Source organism: Barbus barbus (assembly GCF_936440315.1).
Source record: "Barbus barbus genome assembly, chromosome: 6".
Classification (NCBI taxonomy): domain Eukaryota; kingdom Metazoa; phylum Chordata; class Actinopteri; order Cypriniformes; family Cyprinidae; genus Barbus; species Barbus barbus.
Window position 1 is genome coordinate 38459179 of NC_136734.1, and position 25063 is coordinate 38484241.

At 38.3% G+C, this 25063-nt stretch overlaps 1 protein-coding gene across 13 annotated transcripts in view; it reads right to left on the reverse strand.

Moving 5' to 3' along the window:
* Positions 1 to 25063, reverse strand: part of LOC306871174 (fibrosin-1-like protein) — a 285982-nt gene that overhangs the window by 124116 nt on the left and 136803 nt on the right. Inside the window, exon 1 of one of the 13 annotated variants that reach the window (XM_079418932.1) lies at positions 8868 to 9076. The exons of the other annotated variants lie outside the window; for them this stretch is intronic. Within the exon in view, the coding sequence (XP_079275058.1) occupies positions 8868 to 8879 (12 nt within the window). The 5' untranslated portion in view covers positions 8880 to 9076. Of the gene's footprint in view, positions 1 to 8867; positions 9077 to 25063 lie in introns of those variants that run through there. 13 annotated transcript variants of the gene reach the window in all.

Here is a 25063-nt window from a genome sequence, read left to right on the forward strand (position 1 = left end):
TCTATCACAGCTCTCCTGAGGGGCTCGGCTCCATATGGCCGCACATATGGCACTCAGCACCATCAATTAATGCTGCTACAACTCTGATTTTCTACCAGCGCTGTCTGTCTTCCGCCTGTCGTTTCTCCTCTCCTCTTCATCTCTCAGGGTTTGCGGTGTTTCTCTTATCGCCCTCCTGGGAATCGAGTGTCAAGCTGATCGTCTCGAATCTGATAAACGCAAAGTTGTCTCACCTTGGAGAAGCGTCTCATGACGGGTGAAGCCGATTGGAGGTTGCGTTCTGATTTGAGGAGATGTCAGTGCGGAAGAACGTCTTGGATTAGCGTTAAAGTTGGGTGTCGGAAAACATGGGACACCCAATTTCAGGTGGCAATCACAACATTTTATGGTCGTATTTTTAGATTTACTACATGCAAGTGTTCATTAATTTTAATCATCTGATTTCTGAATCATTAATATCAATAAAAATGAACACTTCCGTTCAAAAGATTTTTAACGGAGTCTCTTATGCTCGTCAAGGCTGTATTTATTTTACAGAACAAATCATTCTAATATCCTGATTTATTATCAGTGTTGAAACGGTTGTGCTGATTCATATTTTTTGCCACCTGTGATACTTTTTCTTCGATTCTTTGATGAGTACAACGTTAAAAAGAACAGCATTTATTCAAAATAAAAACAAATTCTAACAATATAAGTCTTTAGTATAATTTTTTATCCATTTAACATCCTTGCTGAATAAAAGTATTAATTTCTTAAACACTGTTCTTTTTTTTTATTGAAGAATCCTGAAAAAAGTACCACAGTTCCCCAAAAAAGATTAAGCAGCACAACTGTTTCCAACATTGACTATTCAGTAAATCAGCATATTAGAATGATTTCTGAAGGATCATGTGACACTGAAGACTGGAGTAATGATGCTGAAAATACAGCTTTGCGTCACAGGAATAAATTATATTTTAAAGTATATTAAAATAGAAACCTGTTATTTTAAATTGCAATAATATTTCACAATATATACAATTCTGGAAATACTTCAGACAGCTAGTCATTCTGAAGATCAAAGATGAAATTCTGTAGAATGGCTCCAGTTCTTCAGATTTGACTCGTTTCTGTTGTGTCTGTTTGCTGAGATGTTTTTATCGGATGCTTGAAGGTGCTGTCAGATCTCGAGAGAATGCCTCCATCTCATTAAAGCCTGATGCAACTCATACAGCAGACACGTGCATGCAGACACGTAAAGCGCATACAAACACAAACCCAAATTCTGCTTTGCACTAAGAAAGTAAATCATTTGTCTTGCGTATCTTATGGAAAGCGAGGATTTTCTCTCTTCAAAGTAATCCCTATTCACGAACACCCAGGAAACCCAAGACATCGCTACTTTAACGCATCACCCTCCTCTTGATCGCCTTCCAAAAGATTTTGCATGCCTGCCAGGGCTGTTCCTCCCAGCTCTCCAAGTCTAAGCCCAGGCTTGATTGATTGAGTCAAGCTGCTAGTTACCATGCGAACCTAGACCGTTGCCTGGGAGACCGTCACAAAGTGCTTCCTGGGATTTTCAAGGTCACTGGTTGGAGCAGGTCTTGCTGAGGGGGTGGACTCCTCAACTATGAGGGCCCAGTAGGGGGGTCTTTCACAAATCCTAGAGAATACCCCCATTCAATCTTCTTTTCTGCATTGGTCATGCTTGGACACCGCAGAGGATCCGCAACAAATTTGTTGTAAGGTGCTGGCATTCCTTGATTCTTAAAATTCTGCTAATAGAAACACAATCTTTTACATTTTTATGGCGCCTATAACATCTATAGTTGCCCTGATAAGTATAGCATAGTATATCATTATATTAACTATGGACATGTTCCACTAACACTTCTTTTCCACTAACAATCTTTTTTAAAATTACACAATATATTATTATTATTCAAACATTTCAAATAAATAAATACATAAATAAATAAAAGTATATCTGATTTTTTTGTTCCCCTTGAGGAAAACAGCTTATAAATCATACGCAATTATTATTATTTTATTTATTTATTTTTTGAAAATCTAAAAATGCTGAAGGTTTTCTGTGGTAGGTAGGTTTAGGGGATAGAAAAAAAACTATTTGTACAGTTTACAAATCATTACATCTATGGAAATTCCCCATAAAACATGGAAAAACGAGTGTGTGTTTATTAAATGAATTAAAAATACTACAAAAATTATGCACACATATACATATATAAACACACACACATATGTACACACATATATATACATATATATATATATATACACACACACATACATACAGGCCACTATTTAGTGAAAAAAATAAAAGTATTGCAGAATGTTAGTTTACTAAATCTCTCAATCCTAATGCTTTTTTTTTTTTTTAACCACATCTTACCAGAAACGTCAACTATATAATTTCTGCTAGTGCACAACTTGTACTCGAGGCATTCTGGGTCAGAGGGACTTTCACTGCACTACATTAGAGTGGAGCTGAGGTAAGCCATTTAAAACCAAGCTGGTTTCTTATCTGATGCAAGACCTCATGGATCCAAGATGGTGATGCCAACCATATGCTGCTATTCAACAACGAACGGCAAACACTTGTTGAAAACATCTGGCCCCGACTTACTTTGCTGTACGGAATTGATCAATTCTGTGCCCAAAATCTTTCTAATAAAACAATTAATGTGTATGCATTGAATTAACAGTTCCTGACAAAAAGAAACTTTAGATGCAAACTATTCTTTATACTCAAAACGAATGGCAACACAACAAGATAGCGATGAATAAGACTATTACAGCGGGCACATTCTAAATGAATCCCCCTGACACTGTATTACCAGTGATCTGTGTAGCATCATTCAAGTTACGTTGGACTTAAAATAAGCAAACAGATTTGATAAGATCTTGAACTTTACTAGCGAATACGATCAAACTAAACAAGAAGAATCTATGACACCCGACACACCAATATCAACAAAACTAACATTTCTTGCTTCCATTGCAGTCGTTCCCTGTCAGTCTGACTGCTCTGATTATCTAGTAAGAGGCAGCTAATTATATCTGCTCGTCTCTGCTGCCCACTGAGCTCAACATTAGGTGCTGACAAGCTAATACAATCATCTCTCCCTCTCCATCCGCTCCAGGAGAGGGATTTAGCCCTATGTTCCTCAGCCTAGTGGGCTGTTAAATTGAGCATTCGCAGGGCAGGCGGGCGAATGAGACTTGGCATGTTTAGAGTGTTAACCTTGAGAGCAGACAGAACTCTTTTACAGAAAGAAAGTGGTCATTTGCAGAGATGGGGTCAGCTCTATTTCAATTCAGGAGATACGATGGAATCCCTCGTGCGGTACTGATGGATTCCTACACTTCTATGTACACTCCTCGAGTTGCCTAATGAATTAAATTCAACTTCTCTTGAACTGTCCGAATCAAAGGAATTGACCCTAACCTGGAACAGTTGGACGTTGGGGTTCTCGATACTGCTGTCCGTCTAATAACAACTCACTGGTTTCATACCACGGTCGACTTATAATAAACACTATGAGGAGTCAAACAAGCGGAAGTAAACACCATTTAATGAACGAGTCTGGTGTCAGAGCGATGATACAGTGTGAACACGTTCAGATTAACCCAATAAAGTCTGTTCTTCTGTTCGTAAAAATTAGGACTGTTATCAGCCCTGAGGTTCAATCAACCTCTAATGGACATTATTTGGCCTAGGCTACTGGAAATTGGGTGACAAAAGGAGGAAAAAAAGGGAGAGAGACTGTGCACACTGACATTCAAGAATTTACCTGTGGTCATATCTTTCTATCAATGTACATGTGTCAGTCATGACCAAAGCACATGTCAAGGCATGTGTGATAAATTGAACCGCAATGTGCCATGCAATATGTCAACGCAAGCAATAGCAAATCTAAAAACGGAAAGTCACACAAATATTGTGTAGTCATGATCGATCATTGGCCTCACTTCCAAAAAAAAAGGATATGTGCACTCCTACTTTCATACAGAAACTTAAAATTGGTGTTATGGTGGCTTATAATGTTAAAACAAAACATCTAAACACAATAAATACAACCTCTTTCTCTTTAATGTCACACACATTTAATCTAATTGCATGCAGAACAACTTGGCTCATTATCCACTTTGAGAAATCCTGCAAAAATTCGACTCAGCCTCCTCTCTCACTAGCAGACAAATATAACCCCTAATGCAACATTAATATTGCTATGCTGAAATGTTCTCTTCGAAAGATTAGGCAGGTTTAAAATCTGAGTTAGTGTGCTGGGACCAATGTCCCCTCAGGCTCAACACTATCATCTGCAGCAAAATGACTTCGGTAATGAAGAAGTCAGGCGCATAAATCCTCTACGGCCTCACCTCTCCTCTGCCTCCTATCCAGCAGAACAGCTAGTAAAAATTCCCTTTAAAAAATTCATAGTGCAATTTTGCTCAAATCCCTCCCAGCAAGCACAATTATGGAACTTTCATCTCAATTGATTTATGTGCAGGGCTGGAAAGGAGGTAAAGAGCGAGCAAGAGAGATAGAGAGGGAGAGAGAGAGAGAGAGAGAGAGAGAGAGAGAGAGAGAGAGAGAGAGAGAGAGAGAGAGAGAGAGAGAGAGAGGCCTAGCACTAAATCATTGTTTATTAAGGGAACATATACAGTAAGTGTGCAGCTGATGTTATAGTATCTATATATTCAAATTACAGGAATGTATGGATACTCGTTTAAAGGAATAGTCTGGCCTAAACAACTTAAGTTATGGCCTATACCATAAAATCTCTCAGTTGAAACAAAACAAAACAAAAAAACAAAAGTGAACAAAGACAAATTAAACATTTGTAAGTACAGTATATGACGATTAAAGCTTAAAAATGAGATGTAATTCAAAAACAAAGCAAAATATATATATAGTTTTTATATATATATATATATATATATATATATATATATATATATATATATATATATATATATATATATATATATATATATATATAAATAAAAACTCTCTTTATTATAAAAACTACTACTTTATTTATGCCCCCCCCCCCAAAAAAAAGCTTAAACATTAATATTATAATGTTACTATCATGACTATAGTGGGAAACACTTACCAAATTTTTCTGTGTTAATATCATTAATACCTTAATATAGTATGCATAACTGCCTAAAGTCAATTCACCTAGAAAAGATAAAAAAATTCAACATTCACTTTAAGGCACAAACTTTCACTTTAAAACCATCCAGTCAAACCAACTCAAACAATCCCTGTAGAAACCCCTAACAGAATTATTCAAAGTCCAACATTGTTATGAGATTAAGGTTATTATGCTCTCAACTTATAGAAAAATATGAAATGGTAAAAGCATCCAACTCGAAACAGCTCTAATAATAAACCCGCAGGAGAAAGACGAAATGAAGAGATGAAAATTAAAAGATGCCAAGCCGAAAAAAGCGAATAAACAAATAAATAGATTTCAAATAAATTTCCTGAAATTAACAACAGAGTTGCGACGGAATAAAGACTCCATCCATCATCGACTGATGTACCGCTGTGTCACGCTTCATTGAGTTCAAAATATTTCCTCTTCAGGAAAGCGATTTATCAAAAAGCAGACATCAACAAAAGTACAAAACAAATTAAGTCAAACATTTTCAGTCACATTCCACAAAGAGTGCATCTGGGTGAAGTGGAATTTAATTTGATTAAACTTCCTGTTATAATTGGCTCCCTTTCCAGGCTGCAGAAACACTGTCGACTGCCGTGCTGAAAACTCAATCAAGCCACATTACGTTTTTATCAGATAAAAATGTAATTGATTTGAAAGCAGACATGATGTATATTACAGTGGGAGCGCAGTGGAAAGCCTCCGTTGGGGGCGGCCTGTGGGGATCTCATTAACTCTATCTCTGAATTGCTGAACATAAACGAGCTGACATTGAGGGATCGAGGACCCACTGCGACACCATCTGAAGTGTTTATCTCGACTTTTGAAACCAGACTACGGTCTCCAGCGCAAGCGTGTAGTTTTGCAACACGCATGGCGTCTCATCAAGCCTGTCCACCGGTTTTGAACAAAAAATAAGGTCCGGTTCACATTATCGCCTTTACAGATTACATTAAAATATTACAGCTGAGATCCAAACCCAGCTATGTTGAAGATACATGTATGAATTAGATGGGTTTTTGTATTGGTAAAACATTTCTAAAGCAATCTGTTCATGAAAATAATGCTAAATGTCCTCGTTGAGTCAAAATGTACATTTATATTTATGCATTTTATCCAAAAATACTTGCAATCTGCAATCAAGGCAGATATTTTAAAATTAAATAAATAATAATACAATTAAAAAAAGAAAAGAAAAGAACCAATGTACTTGGTGGAAGCCTATCAGCACTGAAACAAACACTAAAAATATCTAATAATTATAAATAAAATAAATTATAGCTGGTTCAAAATATAATTAAAAATTCACCGGATAAAACAATATATTTTGCTGAATATATTATGTATTTAAAAATTTATTTTTAACACTAAAGCACCATTTATAAAGCAAATTGTTAGTGAAAATGAGTCAGAATTTACATTTATGCATTTGATCAAAAGTGACTTACACCGTATTCAAGGTCTAAATTTTAGCTAAAAAAAAACACTAATAGGATACAATAAATCACATCTTTTTGGGTTCAACTATAATTTGTTATAATTTATCCACCAAGACAAGAGTATATATAAAAATATATAACATACATTTCACTATATAATATATTTACACATTAAATCTATTTTTAATGGTAAAACACCATTTATGAAGCAATATGGTAATGACAATAAAGCTAGTGTTAATGCTAAAATAAAGTCAATTTACATGTGTTTTTATGCATTTCAGGTCAAAATGTTAGCAGTTTGCATGTTACCTGGAAATACCTTAATGTCACTATACTCTGCCAGTTGAGCTACAAGGAACCTTTAATGAACTTCTTTAGCACAGCTGCTATGCTGCACCGAGCCTCGCCATTGACCAGTCCAAATTTTGCTAGTGACATTTCCTGATATGTATTTTCTGTTCCTTCTGCACTCGCCTATCAATAAAAGAGGCAAAAAATGAACTTCTCTAAGCCCTCTACTTTAAAAATCACCGCTGTTGCACTGTGTGGAGACTTTGCCGCCTCTCCTGTGGGAGCATCTCATTTCCTGTCTGATCCTGACCGCACAGCCCTAGAGCCCCTCTGTCGTTACTAACGGAGCCCTGTCGCTAACGGCTAACGAAGCCTCGGCGGAGGAGATAAAGACATAGCGAGTCAGGGGAGGAGAGCAGCCCGCACAAAGCCCGGAGGGATTTGCTCATCACTCTCTCTCTCGCTCTGCCTCATGTGGTTTGCAGTCCCATTGGCCTGGTATGAGCTCCCAGTTTGATCCCAGACACTGAAGCGGCCCTGTGAAACGAGGACTCAATTAAAGCAAAATGAGGGCAGAGGGGGAGCAGCTATCTGGAAACAACAGGAAGAAATCCCCCCAGAGCTATGGCCTGAATACAGCATGCAAGTAATGTGATCCATCACGTAGAGCTAAGAGCACACGGTGCTAATGCATTTTGAATAGCTGTCAGGAGATCTTTATGTACGACGCAACGGCATTTCCATACAAAATCAAGGCAGGAAACTTAAAACAAATTAGATTTTATATTGTATTCTGGCAGGGTGAAAGATAGGTCATAAGGAAATATGCACAGAATAGTAATAAACATTTTGCAAAAAAAATGCCTTGTTGAATAATGGAACGTATATGGTGCTAACTAAAGGTTTGTCTATGATGTGACACAGATCTATTCATTTAATGGTATAATTCCCCAGAAAATGCATGGTATTTACTATTTAAAAAAAAAAAAAAAAAAAACATTAACATCACCAAAAATTACCAATATATATATTTTTTAATTATACACACACACACAGTATATACCCAGTATTGCGTTATATTTAATATTTATGTAATATTTAAACTTTCACAAACTATTTCACAAATGTTTTCCTAAACTGCTCTTGCCAAAAACACTTTGACTTGTCTAGAATACAGAATGTATAAATCCCCCTCAAGAGGTTTATAAACACAAACAGTACATTAAGCGTAATAAAAGACAGAGGGAGCACATGTGGAAAAGGAGACCGAGTAGAGTCATTAATCTAGTTGTGAGTATCATGCTAACTTGTTGGATGTCCCTGTGCTATATAAAGATCTGGTACCACTGTAGAGTCAGCTGTTTTTCCCCTGGCCTTGCAGAAAGCCAAACCCAACAGCTGCCTAAGAGAAGACCACTTTGAGGTCACAGCGCTTTAACGGCTGTTACACAGGAAGGAAGAGACACAGGTTCAGGTAGCAATGGAAATGAGCTTAAAGCTGTTTGATAGCAGAGGTGTAAACCGTACTAACCCAGTAGTTTGTAACTGTGATAATGATGTCTGATTTGTGAACTAATCATTTGAATTATTACATAAAACGTATTACATAATAGTTTATAATATTGCATTATATGATATTTATTGATTATTTTTTTTAGAACTTGATTAAACATCAGCAACAACAACGATAATTTTTTAAATTAAATAATGCACATACAGTTCATGTCCACTAAAAATATTTATGGACAGTACATTTTCTCAAGTAAAAAGGCCTAAAACTAACATTTGTGCCACACCTGTCGAATATATAACATTACCAATGTTTGAAAATCAGTTTGAAAATTAGACCTCATTTTGACGATTCCAATTGATTGATTACACACTTCACATCTTTTATTTGACTCACTATCTTACTGATACTCTTACAGAGTGTTGGGTAAAAACAAAAACTGACCTGGTTGAACATGCAATAGTGTCTGCCAACAGCTGCTGTAGAACATCTCTCAATCTGCTTAATCTCCTCACAGATCAAACCCCTCTCTGCACTGAGACGCTTCTGTGTACATATCTCATATCGCTTTAGATGACTGTAACCCTGTACATCTGACCAAAGCCTCAAACGGAAGCATGAGAAAGTTCTTAAACGGACTCATGCTTCTAAGTGACAAATAATATGTTGACACCAGGAACTGTGAGGAACACCTTTTGGAGAAAACAATTCAGAACAGTCCTTTGAAATGACTAAGTGGCAAAAAAACAGAGGCCACAGTCTCTCTTACAGAGGTCTGGATGAGGCTAACAGGGTTGAGCTTCAAGAAACCCATTGAGGGAAGAAATGAAAGAGGGAAGTTCACAAACTGAGAAGAACTGGGAACAAAAAGCAACAGGTTTACCTCATTTAAAAGGCAAAAAGTTTTTTTTTTTTTTTTTAAAGCAATGGATTTATAAATACCTCTGTGCTTCCTCTATAAACTGAAACTGTAGCAAAAAACCACAAGACCAAAGAGCAAGTGCGTAAAGCCAGTCATGAGACACAAACATGGTCAATGGCTTATAGTGTTCTGCACATCACACAAATTAAAATTAGATCTGTCTTAAACACTCTAATAAAAAGCCATATGAAAGTACTTCTGACCTCTTCCTGTTTTGCTCTTCCATTTCCTTTTTCACAAAGATGGGTCATACTGTCAATTTTATAATCCGAACATACTTTTAATTAACAAGATCTAATTCTTGAAATGTACCCGAGAAATCCAGACAGGACCGGGTTGTCCACGCACGACGCCCCCTTGATGTCTCAAGCAGCATTAAAAAACAAATTGAGTGTGGAAATGCATTTAATGACTTTAGTGTCTTAATGAAAGATGTTCTTTGTGCCTTTTAAAATCATCTGACGGTAATGCTGTGCCGAGGCTTGAGAAATCATCCCAATGACCTCCAGCAAGAAAAGTATTTTAAGTGTTGAGAACAACCATCGATGTGATGTGACTAAAACTGGACAGCCGTGTTCTGGAGAACCATGAGATCTTTCACCATGAGGATGAAAAAAATGCAATTACATGCCTCGCTCGCCACCTCTCGCATCCCAACCAAACGTACGTGAAATCTTCAAACACACGAGCTGTTCTTATTACAGGATGTTTGTGTTTACCAAACACATTTAACCAAAAAGCAACCCACATTATACAACTGACAGTTTGTCACTTATTTAAACATAATGAACTCCTGTAGAAGACTGAGACACGTTTGCATATCAAAGTTTTTGCAGATGAGTACGCTTTTAACCTGTGGCGCAACACTGGGTTACAAAATGACTTATTTTAAGCATATCAATGGAATCTTTGTGCTGGCCATGGTTGGGGAAATTACTATGAAATGATATCTTGTCAAACTACAAGTTACTTAAACCTGAAAACTGGTAAACTAAGATACTAAAGCCACAAATTACTAACAAAATGCACTGAAGTTTTTTAAGAAGGCAATATGTTTACAAATGTATAACTCTCAGATGAGGCCTCAATTTAACAGCAGCACACTTAAATTTACAATAAATATAACTAGTAAAACTAGAAAGCAACAATCAACTGAGTCAAAAAAAAAAGATGCAATATTTTGCTAAATAATCAGATACAAGACAACAATGTTTTCTTCTTGACCAGTTCATTTCCATGAATAAACCATCCAAACAAATGAATTCACTATAATCAATCAAATGTGCAAATTAATGTCTCCGTTTACACACCGGCTATATTTCATAGATCTTAAAAAGTCTAACAGTGTTCTTTGTTTGCTCTCAATGCACAGAAAGCAGAAGTGGCAATTTTACTCAGATCATCAAGCTTTTTTCACACCCTTGCAAACAAAGCCATAGGAAGTGGTTTACACTGTGGTTCAGCCTTCTCCTTTGCAAAACTAAAAGAGCACTAATCAGCTTTATACACACCCGATCTGTGCGATGGAGAACCATTTCTGTGGTTTTCAAGGTGTGCCTGCGAAGCAGGAATGAGTCAGATTGAGACCAACCATGCGGCTCGACTTTTACCAGTGGTTTCTCTCACCTGAAACTTGCAAGTTAGGCGTTATAAAGAGAAATCGAAATCTGAACATGTAGGTTGCTTTACCTCTGAGATTCACACCTCATCTTGCCCTTCTGCAAATGAATGTGTTTTATGTCTCTTCTTCTCCGGTCTTCAAGGAAAACCAGTGCAAGTCATTTCAGATTATACAAACATTAAACAAATTACTAGGATACGATTTAGTTCTGTGAACTTGGACGTCAATAGGAGAAATAATGAAGACCGCTTTACATGATCAGTTTCATAACAGTAGCCCTACATTGAACTTTATGGACTGAAGAGTCAGCCCCATCACCACAATGCACGTCAGCGAAGCGTTCAAAACTAATTCAAACTATTTCAACTTTGTCCTGAACTTTCAAACTGCAAGCAATAACAACTATATGCATCGTCTTTGCACCAGCGTTTGTGCTTTTCACACATTTTGCCTCACTTATGAGTGCAAAGCAACAGGAAATGCTGTAAAAATGAATTGAATCTTTGTACTTATATTTATTGCAATACATTATTTCTCTAACATATTTGCATTTATATTTTTATCTTCTTGCAATCATCCAATATTTGTTTGCTGTGTTCAACTGCTTTTTTTCTGCAATATATTTTTTTGCGGTTTTTTGCCCCATTCTATGCTCAAATACATGTTTTTAATATGAAACTCAGTGTACTTCCCCCTTTCTTCCTAAAAACCTAGTAAAACTGCCCTTCCGTGCTGCTATTGATGACGCTTTTCAGGTGGAGGTCAAAGCAGTGCGTTGAGCAGTGGATTGAAGCGCTGATGTGAGTCGTGTGAAAAGGCAGTAACAGATGCCTGGACTGTTAGATCTCCCGCACTAAATTCATCCACTCGCTTGGGGTCGATCTGGAATTGCCCCCCAACCTTAAATGATAAAACAGCTATATTGGACAGCCTTCCTTTCTAAGGCTGAAAAAAAAATATTAGTCTTTGATCAAATAGCTACATGATGCAGGAAAAAAATAAACGCGCACCAAAAGGCCACCGCTGGGTGGGAGATTTTCGGAGGGCTAGTCGCACACCGAGCCATCCTGATAAATGGATTCCATCAGCTGTGGAGCGAAAGCCACAATTACAGGTTGTTGTAGCGGTTGTAGAAGAATAGGTGCTGTGGCTGAGGAGCACTGAAGCATGGTTGAGAAGAGCTAACGGGAGCTTCTTAAATAATTGCACCTTCCATTTCTCCTCCACCGTGGGCACGCATCAACTTGAAATTTTGTAATTATAGTAATTGTGAGCTCAACGAAGCAGCCCTCTAATACTCTCCTCACAGGAGTAAATACATGGTACGCCATTCCAAGTGGAGCCAGCCAAACACATCCTCGGCCAAAGCCTCAATTTGAGAGCTCTATAGCTAATGGTGGAGCTAACAAGCACTAATGCCACATTGTCTGAAAGAGAAGAATTGTCACCCCTGCTAGAGTGGGTGCCTACTGCGATATTGAGTGTACTAGCGCACATGCCTGGTGTTCAAAATGACTGCTGTCATTTTGAGGCTGAAAGAATGTCAGCACGCAGGGATCAAAGAGGACGATTGCGATGAAATGTGGGGGAATTTGCGGCGGTACGGAAAAATATCAGGCACCTACGAAGACGCAAAATGGAAGGCTTATTCACACACACAGTTCCTGAGCGGAGAGAATGAAAGATGGATCAGTTACAGTCGGTGAATGTTAATTACGGTGTTTTACGGTGGCAATGCGATAACACGTTATTGCTTTCTTTCACGAGAGCCGTGCAAATTTATGAGACTTGAGATCTGAAACAATGAAGCGTGGCAAGGCATGTCAGTTCCCTCCACTCACCTCCCTTTGTCAGAATGATGGGGCAAATTAATTTCCCTTCCATATTTCCTCCTGACTGTGTCAGAGACTAGGCCTTGACCAATGAGCCTGCACCTTCCTCCCTCCATTTTATATTCAGGTTAGGCTGTGAATCTTCAATTTAAAATGGAGGCGAATAGATCTTTATCTGCATGTGACATGGCAACCAAGAACAGAAATAACACTAATACAAGCCGAGGTATCTCAGTCTAACATCTTTTTCTTTGATTTGGAGAAGTGGGGCCTAGAATAAGAGAACTGCAACTCAATATGGTTTCTAAAAACAACACACATAGACTTTACTAAGAAGATAAAATCAAAGTAAAATTTAAAATTTTCTTTTCTTGAAAAGACCAAAATACCGATGACTCATCTTGCATTATACAGAATTTTGTAAATGAGTAGGTTATATTAGTAAACGGGATTCTGGACGTAATGTAAATAAAGTAATTAACACATTTAATTTGGAAATACACCACTTTAAAGAACAATGGCTTGCAAATGGCATTTCATGATTTCATGCACAACAAACATAGAAATCTAAGTGGTCAAACTTGGCATAATGCAACCTGGTCTCATGGCAGTTTTTAACGAGATGTTTACTGCATGTTTCGCCGCAGTTTCAAAGAGAAATCTCCACTAAGTGGCGCTAAAACACGGGTTCAATATGTAAACCCTGGCACGTTTTTATTATGTTGAAATAGGTACGTATTGCTGTGTTTTCATTACGTTGCTTCAGGTACATATTCAGAATTCAAATATCCGGGGACTGTCATTAAAAATGAATGCTCTATCGTGTTGGAAATACGCCCTAAACCAAACCCAACCCTAAACCTACCCTATAGTGTTGACAAATGCAAAACTGATATAAAGACGCATTTATTGATGCAACCATGCTATTTGAACTATTTGAGCGAATATTACTCTTTATAAATCGAAAAATGTGTGTGAAAATGGAATAAAAGGTGTCAGAGTTTTACTGCATCTAGTGTTCATTTCTTTAGGAAACTGCAGTGATATGTACTTACTGGTACGTATTTTGCGTCTTGCTAAAAAGTGCGCCATGAGACCAGGTAGGCATAATGATACACAAGATTATTATAATAAATAAAGTAAATGTTCCAGATAGTCCATTACAGTCAAAGTAGAGCTGAAAAGATTCCTCAAATTTCATAGTAAAAGCGGCGAGGCCTGAGCTGGGCTACGGATCCGGTTAATGGAGGCGCTAAACTAAGTGCTAATACCAGAGATGCTTAAGACAATCCACGCTTCAAGATCTATCCAAATCCCAAACCAGGACTTCAAAGTGTTAGTCCTGACCCTGACAAATGCAGCAGATCTCCAAACACAGTCTAAAGGTCTTAACTCTATGTTTAGACAACCATCTCCCTGGCAGCACCCTTAATCTTTCTCTAAAGAAACATACAACAGCTATTATGAGATGAACTGTTGGAATGTTTCAACAGACAGACTGTCTAGAAAAACACTAGATCGGTCCATCGCCTTTATTAATATATCTGACTGTTTGAACTGCTTCAAAAGCTCAACAGGCCATATGTTGGAAGCCTAGAGTCGCGATGGACTGTTATCCAACCAATCCAGATGACAGTTCTGGAAGGGTCTATTCCAGGGCGCCTTTCTTGCTACGGTTTACTACAGAAATAAATAGGTTATCACAATCCGTTAACATCATCAAAAGAACAAAGGCTGTACTTCATGAACTTCCCAAAGAATTCACAAGAACTGAAGCCTATAGAGCCAAAAGGCTAAACCCATAAATCTGTCTTCCAGGAAAGATCTGCCAAAAAGCTCATCCAAAACAGATAAGATTCACTAGGGAGGGTACGAAGACAGATCGCATCAGACTGTGGGAGCAAGAACTGTTCAAACTCAGCTCGTATGTCAATAAAAACAGGTGTCAACCAGATTATCTGAAATGCTAAGGGCTTGGTTAATCCTAGAAGAGATCAAGGAAAGATCAGTCACTGGCATGCTAATGCTACAAATGTTGAAGCATCTAGTCTGAGCGAGTCAAAACTGGGACAGATTGAATTATTTCACATTACAATGACGTTCAAACATATATATATATATATATATATATATATATATATATATATATATATATATATATATATATATATATATATATATATATATATATATTTTGTAGTATACTCTACTGTGTGAGATATTTACAGAAATAGTTCATCCAAAATGAAAGTTCTGTCATCATTTAATCACCCTCCAAATCTGTATTACCATTGTACGGACTACTTTAATGAGACTTCAAAGAAATGTGAAAACTTCGGCCTCCATTCGACCGGCACAGTTTACTGAAGTGTCTTTTGCATTCTACAGAAGAAAAATAAACGCGATCTTATTGAATAGAAGAGACAAAAGTCCATATTGAAGCACTCGCATAGATTTTAGTATTTAAAACGCCTGTGTTTGCAGGGCTACATATTAAGAAGTACCAGTGCCTATTAGTCCAAACAGGTCTTCATTGGAATAACACGAGGGTGAATAAACAGACCAAATGTTCTTTCTTTTGTTGGGTTGAACTATTTCTTAAAGCCTTAAAGGAGGAGGTGGGTGCTGACAAGCCTAATGTAAATCGCATAAACATTAGCATCGACTCCAGGCCTCTGAGAGCTGTAGAATATGAGGATCAATCTTAAGGCGATTCAGCGTTTAGTGCAAGTGGTTTTACTAACATGATTTTAGACTGAGGCTCAGACTTTGTGTCAGACCACATATATCATAATCAGTTTAGTCCTGAAAGAATTTCAAAGTGCAATCTTTCTGAGAAAACTTGGACTTGACTAGACTAGAAAAAGAATCCAAGATAAAGATCTTGCACATCTGGTAAAAATGTCCACTCTAGAAACTTCTCTACTCTTAATACTAACCCATTTTAAAATATCACAGAAACAAACATCCTGTGGAGACCGCATATGTTCCTTGTCTGGAAACTTGGTACTGGTGTGATGTTATTAATATTCATATAAGAATACCCACTGATAACTCAAATTCTGTGAACTGAAGCTGGGACTCAATATCAGATCACTTTCATCCAGGGCAACTCTTGCAAATCAAATGATTACATTTTAATATTCTCTGCCTGAGTGAAACATGACTCAAACAAGATGAATATTTCACACAAAATGAATCCACACCTCCTTATTAAAGCACAACGCATGAACCCTGCATAAACTTCACAAGAGTCAAAGTACAAACAATCTTGTGTAAGTAAACATTTACTCATGTATTTCTATATGAAATAAAATCTTTGAGTATTATCAACTCTGGATGATCGATAGTAAAGCCTAGAGTGTCATCTTTCCAAAGATACCTAAATTGTGTAAAGCCACAAAAGATCGATAGTAAAGCCTTTTCTACAAGATGGCGCCGCTGTGTTCGGACGCCGTTAGGTTCGCTCCACTGAGAATTTGCTTCTACCTTCCTTTTTACTTAGTTTTACTTTCTCTTTTTACACATCTCACGTCGGCACTGATCACCTACAACATAGAAACACTTTTGGACATTGGAAACCGCTACACCAACCTGTTTCAGGACACTTTATCCACGAATCCTGCGTGGCCTCTGGAGATTCTTCGGAACGCGGAGATAAACAACACCCCCCCGAGGCGACGGATCAAGAAACACCGCGGGAAGCGCGCTGGAATTCGAGTCAGACTCAGGAAAAGGGCTCACAGTCCTCCTCTCCCAAGCATTCTCCTCGCTAATGTCCAATCCTTGGAGAATAAGATGGACGATCTTAGAGCCAGGATTAGTTTCCAACGGGACATTAGGGACTGTAACATCCTTTGTTTGTCAGAAACGTGGCTTTCGTCCTCGGTCCCGGACACTGCTGTAATGCCGAGTGATAACTTCTCTGTCTTTCGGACGGACAGAACAGCAGAGGCCGGTAAATCCAGGGGTGGAGGAGTATGTTTCATGATCAACAAGAAATGATGTGACCCCAGGAATATCTCCATTCTGTCGCGTTCCTGCTCGCCTCATCTGGAACATCTTTCCATTATCTGCCGCCCATTTTATCTGAGTTTTCATCGATCATTGTTACTGCTGTGTACATTCCACCACAGGCGGACACTGGCTTGGCTTTGTCTAAACTTCACGATGTGCTCAGCGGCCACATTAACAAACATCCTGACGCTGCCTTCATCATCGCGGGGGACTTTAACAAAGCCAACCTCAAGCAGGTCATGCCGAACTTTTACCAACATGTATCCTGTCCAACTAGAGGACCAAACACACTGGATCATTGCTACACTCAGTTCAAGGATGCCTACAAAGCCCGCTCACTACCGGCTTTTGGCAAATCGGACCATGCCGCCATCTTTCTAACACCGAGATACAAACAAAGGCTCGTTCAGGAACCTCCGGTGCAGAGAGTAGTGACGCGCTGGTCCTCCCATTCAGAGACTATGCTGCAGGCGGCGCTTGATGACGTCGACTGGGACATGTTCCGGGCGAGTTCTTCTGACGTCAGCGAGTTCACGGATGTAGCATTAAGCTTCGTAAACACGCTAACCGAGCAAGCTACAGAAACAATAACGATAAGGACATTCTCCAATCAGAAACCGTGGGTGGACAGAACAATCCGTGCCGCGGTTAACACACGCACCGCCGCTTACAATGAGGCTCTTCTGTCTGGGAATACGAGCGAGTACAAAGCATCGTGCTATGCTCTCCGACGCGCAGTAAAAGCCGCCAAACACAGATACAGAGAGAGAATTGAGTCTCATTTCCAGCTCAACGACTCTCGACGGATGTGGCAGGGACTGAGGACCATCTGTGACTTCGGAAACAAATCCTCCGCGGAGGTGAGAGCAGATCCGTTGCTGGCCGACGAGTTAAACATCTTCTACGGCCGCTTCGATGGCAACGGCGGTGGCGCGTTTCTGCCGACCAGCGCGTCTGGAAGCAACAGGCAGAGCAGCGATGATCCTGTAATCACCGTGTCGGAGGATGAGGTTCGGAGGGCGCTAAAGAGAGTGAACGTCAGGAAAGCAGCCGGACCTGATGGGATAACCGGCCGTGTTCTGAGGTCCTGCGCCGATCAGCTCGCTGGTTTGTTCACTTCTTTCTTTAATGAGTCCCTTGCTACCGCCGTGGTTCCCACCTCATTCAAAAAATCCATCATTATCCCTGTGCCAAAGAACAATAAACCCTCTTGCCTGAATGACTATCGCCCAGTTGCCCTCACATCTATAGTCATGAAGGTTTTTGAGAGACTTGTAAAGAGCCACATTTGCTCCTCCATCCCTGATACTCTGGACCCTCTTCAGTTTGCCTATCGCCCAAACAGATCCACGGACGATGCCATTTCTCACGTTCTCCACTCTTCCCTCACACACTTGGATAGCAACAATGGAAATTATGTAAGGCTGCTATTCATTGACTATAGCTCAGCTTTCAACACTATAGTCCCCATCAAGCTGGCATCTAAACTCACAGACCTCGGCCTAAACTCCTCACTCTGTGACTGGATTCAAGACTTCCTCACCGGCAGACCTCAAGTGGTGAAAGTTGGCCAGTTCACCTCAAACTCCATCACTCTGAACATAGGAGCCCCACAGGGCTGTGTCCTAAGTCCCCTGCTCTACTCTCTCTACACGCATGACTGCGTGTCCTCTCACAGCTCCACATCTATTGTCAAATTCGCTGATGATACTGTGGTTCTGGGCCTCATCTCCAACAACGATGAGACCGCATACTTGGACGAGGTAGAGAGACTCACATCATGGTGCCAGGACAACTGTCTCTCTCTGAATGTGAGCAAAACTAAAGAGCTGATCATGGACTTCAGGAAGAGACAGCAGCAGCCCTACACACCTCTTATGATCAGTGGGACCCCTGTGGAGAGGGTGAGTAGCTTCAAGTACCTCGGTGTAAACATCTCCGAGAACCTGACTTGGACTACACACATCCAAACTCAGGTAAAGAAAGCCAGGCAAAGACTGTACCATCTGCGACAGCTGAGGAAATTCAGGGTCTCACCAGCAATCCTGAAAACTTTCTATTCAGGGACCATAGAAAGTGTATTGACTCAGTGCATCTCAGTGTGGTATGGAAACAGCTCCAATCAGGACTGCAAAGCACTACAGAGAGTTGTGCGCTTAGCTGAGCGCATCTCAGGGTCTGCTCTCCCCTCTCTGCAGGACATCTACCTCAAACGCTGCAAAAATAGAGCTGTCAAAATAATCAAGGACTCAAATCACCCTGGTAACCAGCTATTCACTTTGCTTCCATCTGGTAAGCGCTTCAGTAGCCTGATGGCAAAAACTGAGAGACTTAGGAGGAGCTTCTTCCCCCAGGCCATCAGGCTCCTAAACTCTAACTCTGTGTCATATCATCACTTGACTCCATGTAAATATCACCATATCAATAAGCTATTCATAATTTTTCTCTACCTCATATTGCTGCTATTATATACCCTGTACAACTTTTTTGCACATTATTTTGCACATTCCTCTTAGTACTATTTAAGTCAACAACATACTGACCTGCACATTTATATTTATATTTTTTATCTATCTTTTTATTTTATTCTTTTTATTTTATTTTTTTTATTTATTTTTTCTACTTTTCTTCTCTTAATATTTGTATACTTTATAATTGCACTGTCCTTGGAGCGGACCTGACCTACATTTCACTGCTGGTTATACTCTGTATAATTGTGTATGTGACGAATAAAACTCTTGAATCTTGAATCTTGTGTGTGTAGCACACTGTTGTCAGGAACTGTTACCATTTTTATTTAGGTAGGTCATTTTCACATGTGAGGCCCAAAATAGGAGGGTGCTAGCTAAGACTGTTATCCAAAGCATTTTACAATACATTCAAGTTACTGCATCCACTTTTGTATGTTCCCTAGGAATCTAACCCATGACCATGGTGTTGCTAATGCTATGCTCTGAGCTACTGGAACCTATACTACTACTATTACTACTACATTTTGATGTTTGGATCACATAAGCTTCATATGTATAGCTTTAACATTTTTGATGTAGTAAACGTGGTTGTTTGCTCATCTGGTACAGGCTTGCACTTGCAATGTGGAGCACTCAAGTTTGAGTCGTGTGAAACACGAGTCACAACAAAAGAGAAACAAGCTAAAGAGGCATGGTTGCTTCAGCAAATGTGTTTTCATCTCATCTCAAGTGTAGGTGGAACATTATTTTCAAACACGATTAACCTTTTAGTGCCACTCACTGGACATTTCATTTCCGAACTGCTCCGATATGTACTTCAACCAACTTCGTACAATGTTGGCAAATTTACATTCATCTGTTTTCATTAAAACCGAATGAGCTTTTAGCACCACTGACTGGAAATTTCATTTTGAATGCCACTAATTTTGAGTCATCTTGAGTAGAAGCACCGTAATATCATTTTTCAGAAATATTGCCACAGGCAAGTTTTTACATATGGCATCTACCCTGACTAAAAGGTTGACAAAGAAAACAGGATCGCACTAGATGGCCAACAACACAGTTTGCCTGATCAAAGAAACGTTGTCCGAATATTAATACTGTTTTTAGCGAATGTATGAAATAAAGGAACAAGTGTTCAAGAGGAGGGGACTGGAAAAAAAAAACACAATTATAAAGCTTCATTTCTTTAGAGAACCATAAAGTTCTCTCCCTGTAGAGCATCTGAGCGCAAATCAATTTATTTCAGTCGATTACAAGCACCGAGGTTCTAACCTTCATTTGTGAGTCTAATACTCCGACAGTTATGTAGAACACATACCAATTAAGCAATTCTGCTCAAATAAGAGGGCTGTGAGCTGACGTGATTACGGAGGCCAAGCCCCAGGGGACTCTGGGTTATCGGCTCAGGAGCAGAAAAGTGAGCAAGCGAGAGAGAGAGCAAGGGGAGCATGAACGGGGAATATGAAGAGAGGGAGGAGGAGAGGAAAAGTCATTTATTAAGTCTAATACTGTGTGAAACGTTCCCGTGGTAATGAGAAGGGCAGATTGTGGTAATGTTGGAAGCTGAGCAGAAAAGGTCAATCTATATCTGTTTCTGCCCACAGGAGCCATGTTGATGAGCAACGCACGAGACGTGTGAGCATGTGTGCGCATGCAAACCCATAACTGAAATGACTCCCAATGACAGAAAGATTAAGGGTCTACCTGTTTGCTTCCATCCACCAATGCAACCAGGCACGACCATCTTTTAGCATAAACGTGCAATGCTTCAAATTTCAGTTTCAATGTACAAAAACAGTTCATTATGCAGCTTGATGTTGCTTCCCGGCTCATTGGAAAGGTGCCTATACTTACGGATTCTGCAAAACTCACAAAAACGTACATACAGCAAACTTTTATTCCTTTTCACACAAATTATAATTTACAGGGCAAGAGATTTGATTACGAAAGAACAATTCCTCCATATCCAGTTTCATATTTATAGGTTTTCGCGTGATGGGGTGTTGCATTTGTAAAGTGAAGCGCTCCGGTGCAAATCCTGTGAAACTATGGTTCGACAAAAACAGCTCAAACCTGTAGCATTGTGGGATATAAAGCTATAATGTGCTTCAGAAATAAAAATGCCTTGTCTTGCCATGTAGAAGGAAGTTAAAATATTACGGTTGCGTCAGTGGATGTGTTTTCACATCACCTTTGCTTTCGTTAACACTATCGGGTAGGTTTAGGGTTGGGTTTGGTGCAGAGGGTATGTTACTTTTCCAACACATTAGAGCACTTACCATTTATTGGTGTTACAGAAACGTCACCACAAGCATATATTTTCAGTGAGCCTGGGTTGGATTTACGTGTTGTGGCTAAAGAATCAGAGTCTCGCACACTCACAGGAAATCGCATAAAAAATAATGTGGATAGATAAAATGGGATGTCGTTGCATGTTAACCCCTGCTGGTAGATGCCGTAACTACACCAATAATGAGCATGAAATATTCTAAAGTAGCTAGCCTGTTATTTCAAAACTATTAAGCAAAATTAAAAAAAATTACAATCAATTAAATTAATTTAAATATAAAATAATTTAAAGTAATTGTGACTTGATCTCACAATGCTACTTTATAGCTTAAAATATGTCCATGAAAAAACTGCATCCGTGAACCAACAGAATATTGCACAGCAACTGCGATGTATAAAATGTAAGAACGCTAAGATGTAACTCTCTCCAAATATTTTAGACTTCTATGGTGCAATCAGAAATTTACATTCGTAGCTCTTGCAGCTTTTATACAGCATATCCTATCAAACAACAGAACAATTTGCATAAAGCCCTACATGAAATATGCATGCTTCAGCTGCATTTGTATCCAGTAAGCAGAATCTACGTTGCAATTCACAATCCAAGAAGCATTTCTGCCCAGTGCATACGAGTACACATCAAGACAATGATTTAAGATTATCATTTTTTTTACTCAAATAAACATTCCAGCACACTGGTTGCATGCTAACTCTTTCATTTAATCTCAGTCTGCATGTACAGACAAAAAACGTATATTGATTCTTAACAATGCATGAGTCAAGATGTGTAAATGTAAACCTTGGGCTTGCGATGTGTTTCTATGGCAACATTACAAATGCTATGGCAGTCCATGCGTTGTAGTGTCCTTGTAGGCGGGATGCCAGCAGCGCTGCTCATATAATAGATCTGCTAAGCTCTGCTGTCTTAATGTTAATGTTTATATATATCATCTAGAACAGATGAAAACTGTCATTCAGGTTGGCTACAATGCATAGCAACTGCGGTGGAAAAAAAAGAGCATTCATGTCATGTTTTTTAAAGCCTTCAATGACGCCATTTTATACTGAGAATATAAAAAAAGAGCATCAATAAAGGCACAGATGGCAAAGAGTGATTTCTTTGCTCAGTAATTTTGTCTTGTTTTCCATCCAAATATCTAAACATTCTTAAATCAAGATACATTTACTCGAGACGCATAACATTACATAAGATAATAGAAGAAACGGTAACAAGAACAACATGTCTGCTCAAGGGCTCAGAAAAATCTACTTGTTTTATTTTAATTACTCTATTGGCAGATTTTTTAAAGCATAAATTCACTTAGATTTCGATCAGTTTCTTATGATCAAAACAAGAATGCCCTTTCGCATCTCTAAATGCATATTTTGAATTAAGAATGTTGAGATATATTTCTACAGGAAAGCAAGACAAAAACTGAAAATTCCTTTTTAAAGTGCAGCTTTGCCGAGTACTTACTGTTGGCTAGTTTGACTTTCATTCTCATTTATATCCATGTGTTGGCCACGTGAAGCCGATCTTGTAAAGGTTGTAATGTCCTTTCATCAAACACTGGTACATTTTAAAATGCTGCTCGTAAAATTTGGGATAATGATCACGCTGTAAAGTTTTACCAGTGATGTTATATGCAGAACATTCCGTTTTCGCCATGCCTACATCAGAGGAACTGATTTCTGCTCCTGGACATTAGTTTGGTTCCAGCTCAAGTCAAACTGCATCCAGAGCTTACAATGGAGACATTAGTTTTGTTTGCAACATTTCAGAGACTTCAATTGAGTATTTCTGAGAACTATTTGTAATGGTTCTTGCTTAGTAATTATTAATAACATTTGGACAGGACTGGAGGGCTACATGTTTAGAATAAAATATAAGATTACTACTAATTGAATACTGAAAAGTACGGAAGCGTATTGCATTCACTTGAGGAAAAAAAATCTACTCTGTTTTTCTGAATTAACGAGTTAATCTCAGAATTACGAGATAATAAGTTTTTGCTCTGTTTTTCTGAATTAATGACTTAATTATCTCAGAATTACGAGATAATTAAGTCATTAATTCAGAAAAACAGAGCAAAAACTTTTTTTTTTCATTAAAAATGATCTCGTAATTCTGAGATAATTAACTCATTAATTCAGAAAAACAGAGCAAAAACTTTTTTTTTATGAAAAATTATCTCGTAATTCTGAGATAATTAACTCGTTAATTCAGAAAAACAGAGCAAAAACTTTTTTTAATGAAAAATTATCTCGTAATTCTGAGATAATTAACTCGTTAATTCAGAAAAACAGAGCAAAAACTTTTTTTCATGAAAAATTCTCGTAATTCTGAGATAATTAAGTCGTTAATTCAGAAAAACAGAGTAGATTTTTTTTCCTCAAGTGAATGCAATACGCTTCCGTAGAAAAGTATGTAGTATATACTATGCAAGTTCATTTCAGTCATGGAGTAAAAAAGGTAATTGCATTTTTTTTAAACTGCAACAATTGTTTATATCTTGCAATTTTCAGTTAATATCTCACAATTCTGACTTTTTCCCTCAAAATTCTGCATGCGTATGCCGTCAGGTCAGGTGTCTAAAAATTTTGGGGAAAAATACAGAATTTCAAGATGTAAACTCAAAATTCAGAGGAAAAAAAACAAGAAAAAAACTCAAATTTGCAAGAAAAAAATCTGAGAACAAAGTCAGTATTCCAAAATTTGATGCTTAAGGTTTACTCGAACATTACCAGCAGGTGTTTTTGAACAGGACTGCAAATAAACCCTGTCGAAAGGTTGATCTCCAGGAGCAGAAGTGAGCACTCTTGACTAAGATGTATCTCCCAGTGCTTTAAAAACAGATGCACATTATTTTTTCATGTTTTCCAATAACCTCCTCCATCCAAGCATCTCTGAAAACAAGTGCAGTAGGTGGAGAATGTGAGACGACGGTGGGATATTAAAAGCAAATAACAGAAGTCAAGGGAGATTGAAAAACAAAGCAGAGCACTAATTAGCCAATTAACGAGCAATTAAGATCCTGGAGCCTAATGGCCTGTTGTCTGGCTTGTTTATGGAACCGTTAGACTGACAACCCAGTTGCACTAAGTGCTGTACAGCGGGAGATACGGAATGAGACAAAGGCTCTGTTCAGAATGCAATACTAGCATACAGTACTACTTACTAGGCAGTATACAGTTTACATATACTATTATTTTTTATGTTTTTGAAACATGCATTTATTTGATTAAAAATACATTGTGAAATTATTACAATTTAAAATGTTTTTTATTATAATATACTTTAAAATGTAATTTAGTCCTGATGTCGTCAAAGCAGAATTTTCCTTCAGGAATCATATCAATATGCTGATTTGGTGCTCAGGAACTATTTCTCAATATCAATGTTGAAAACAGTTTTAAATTAAAATATTTTATAACATTATAAATGTATTTACTGTCTATATACTGTATATATTTATTTAACTCAC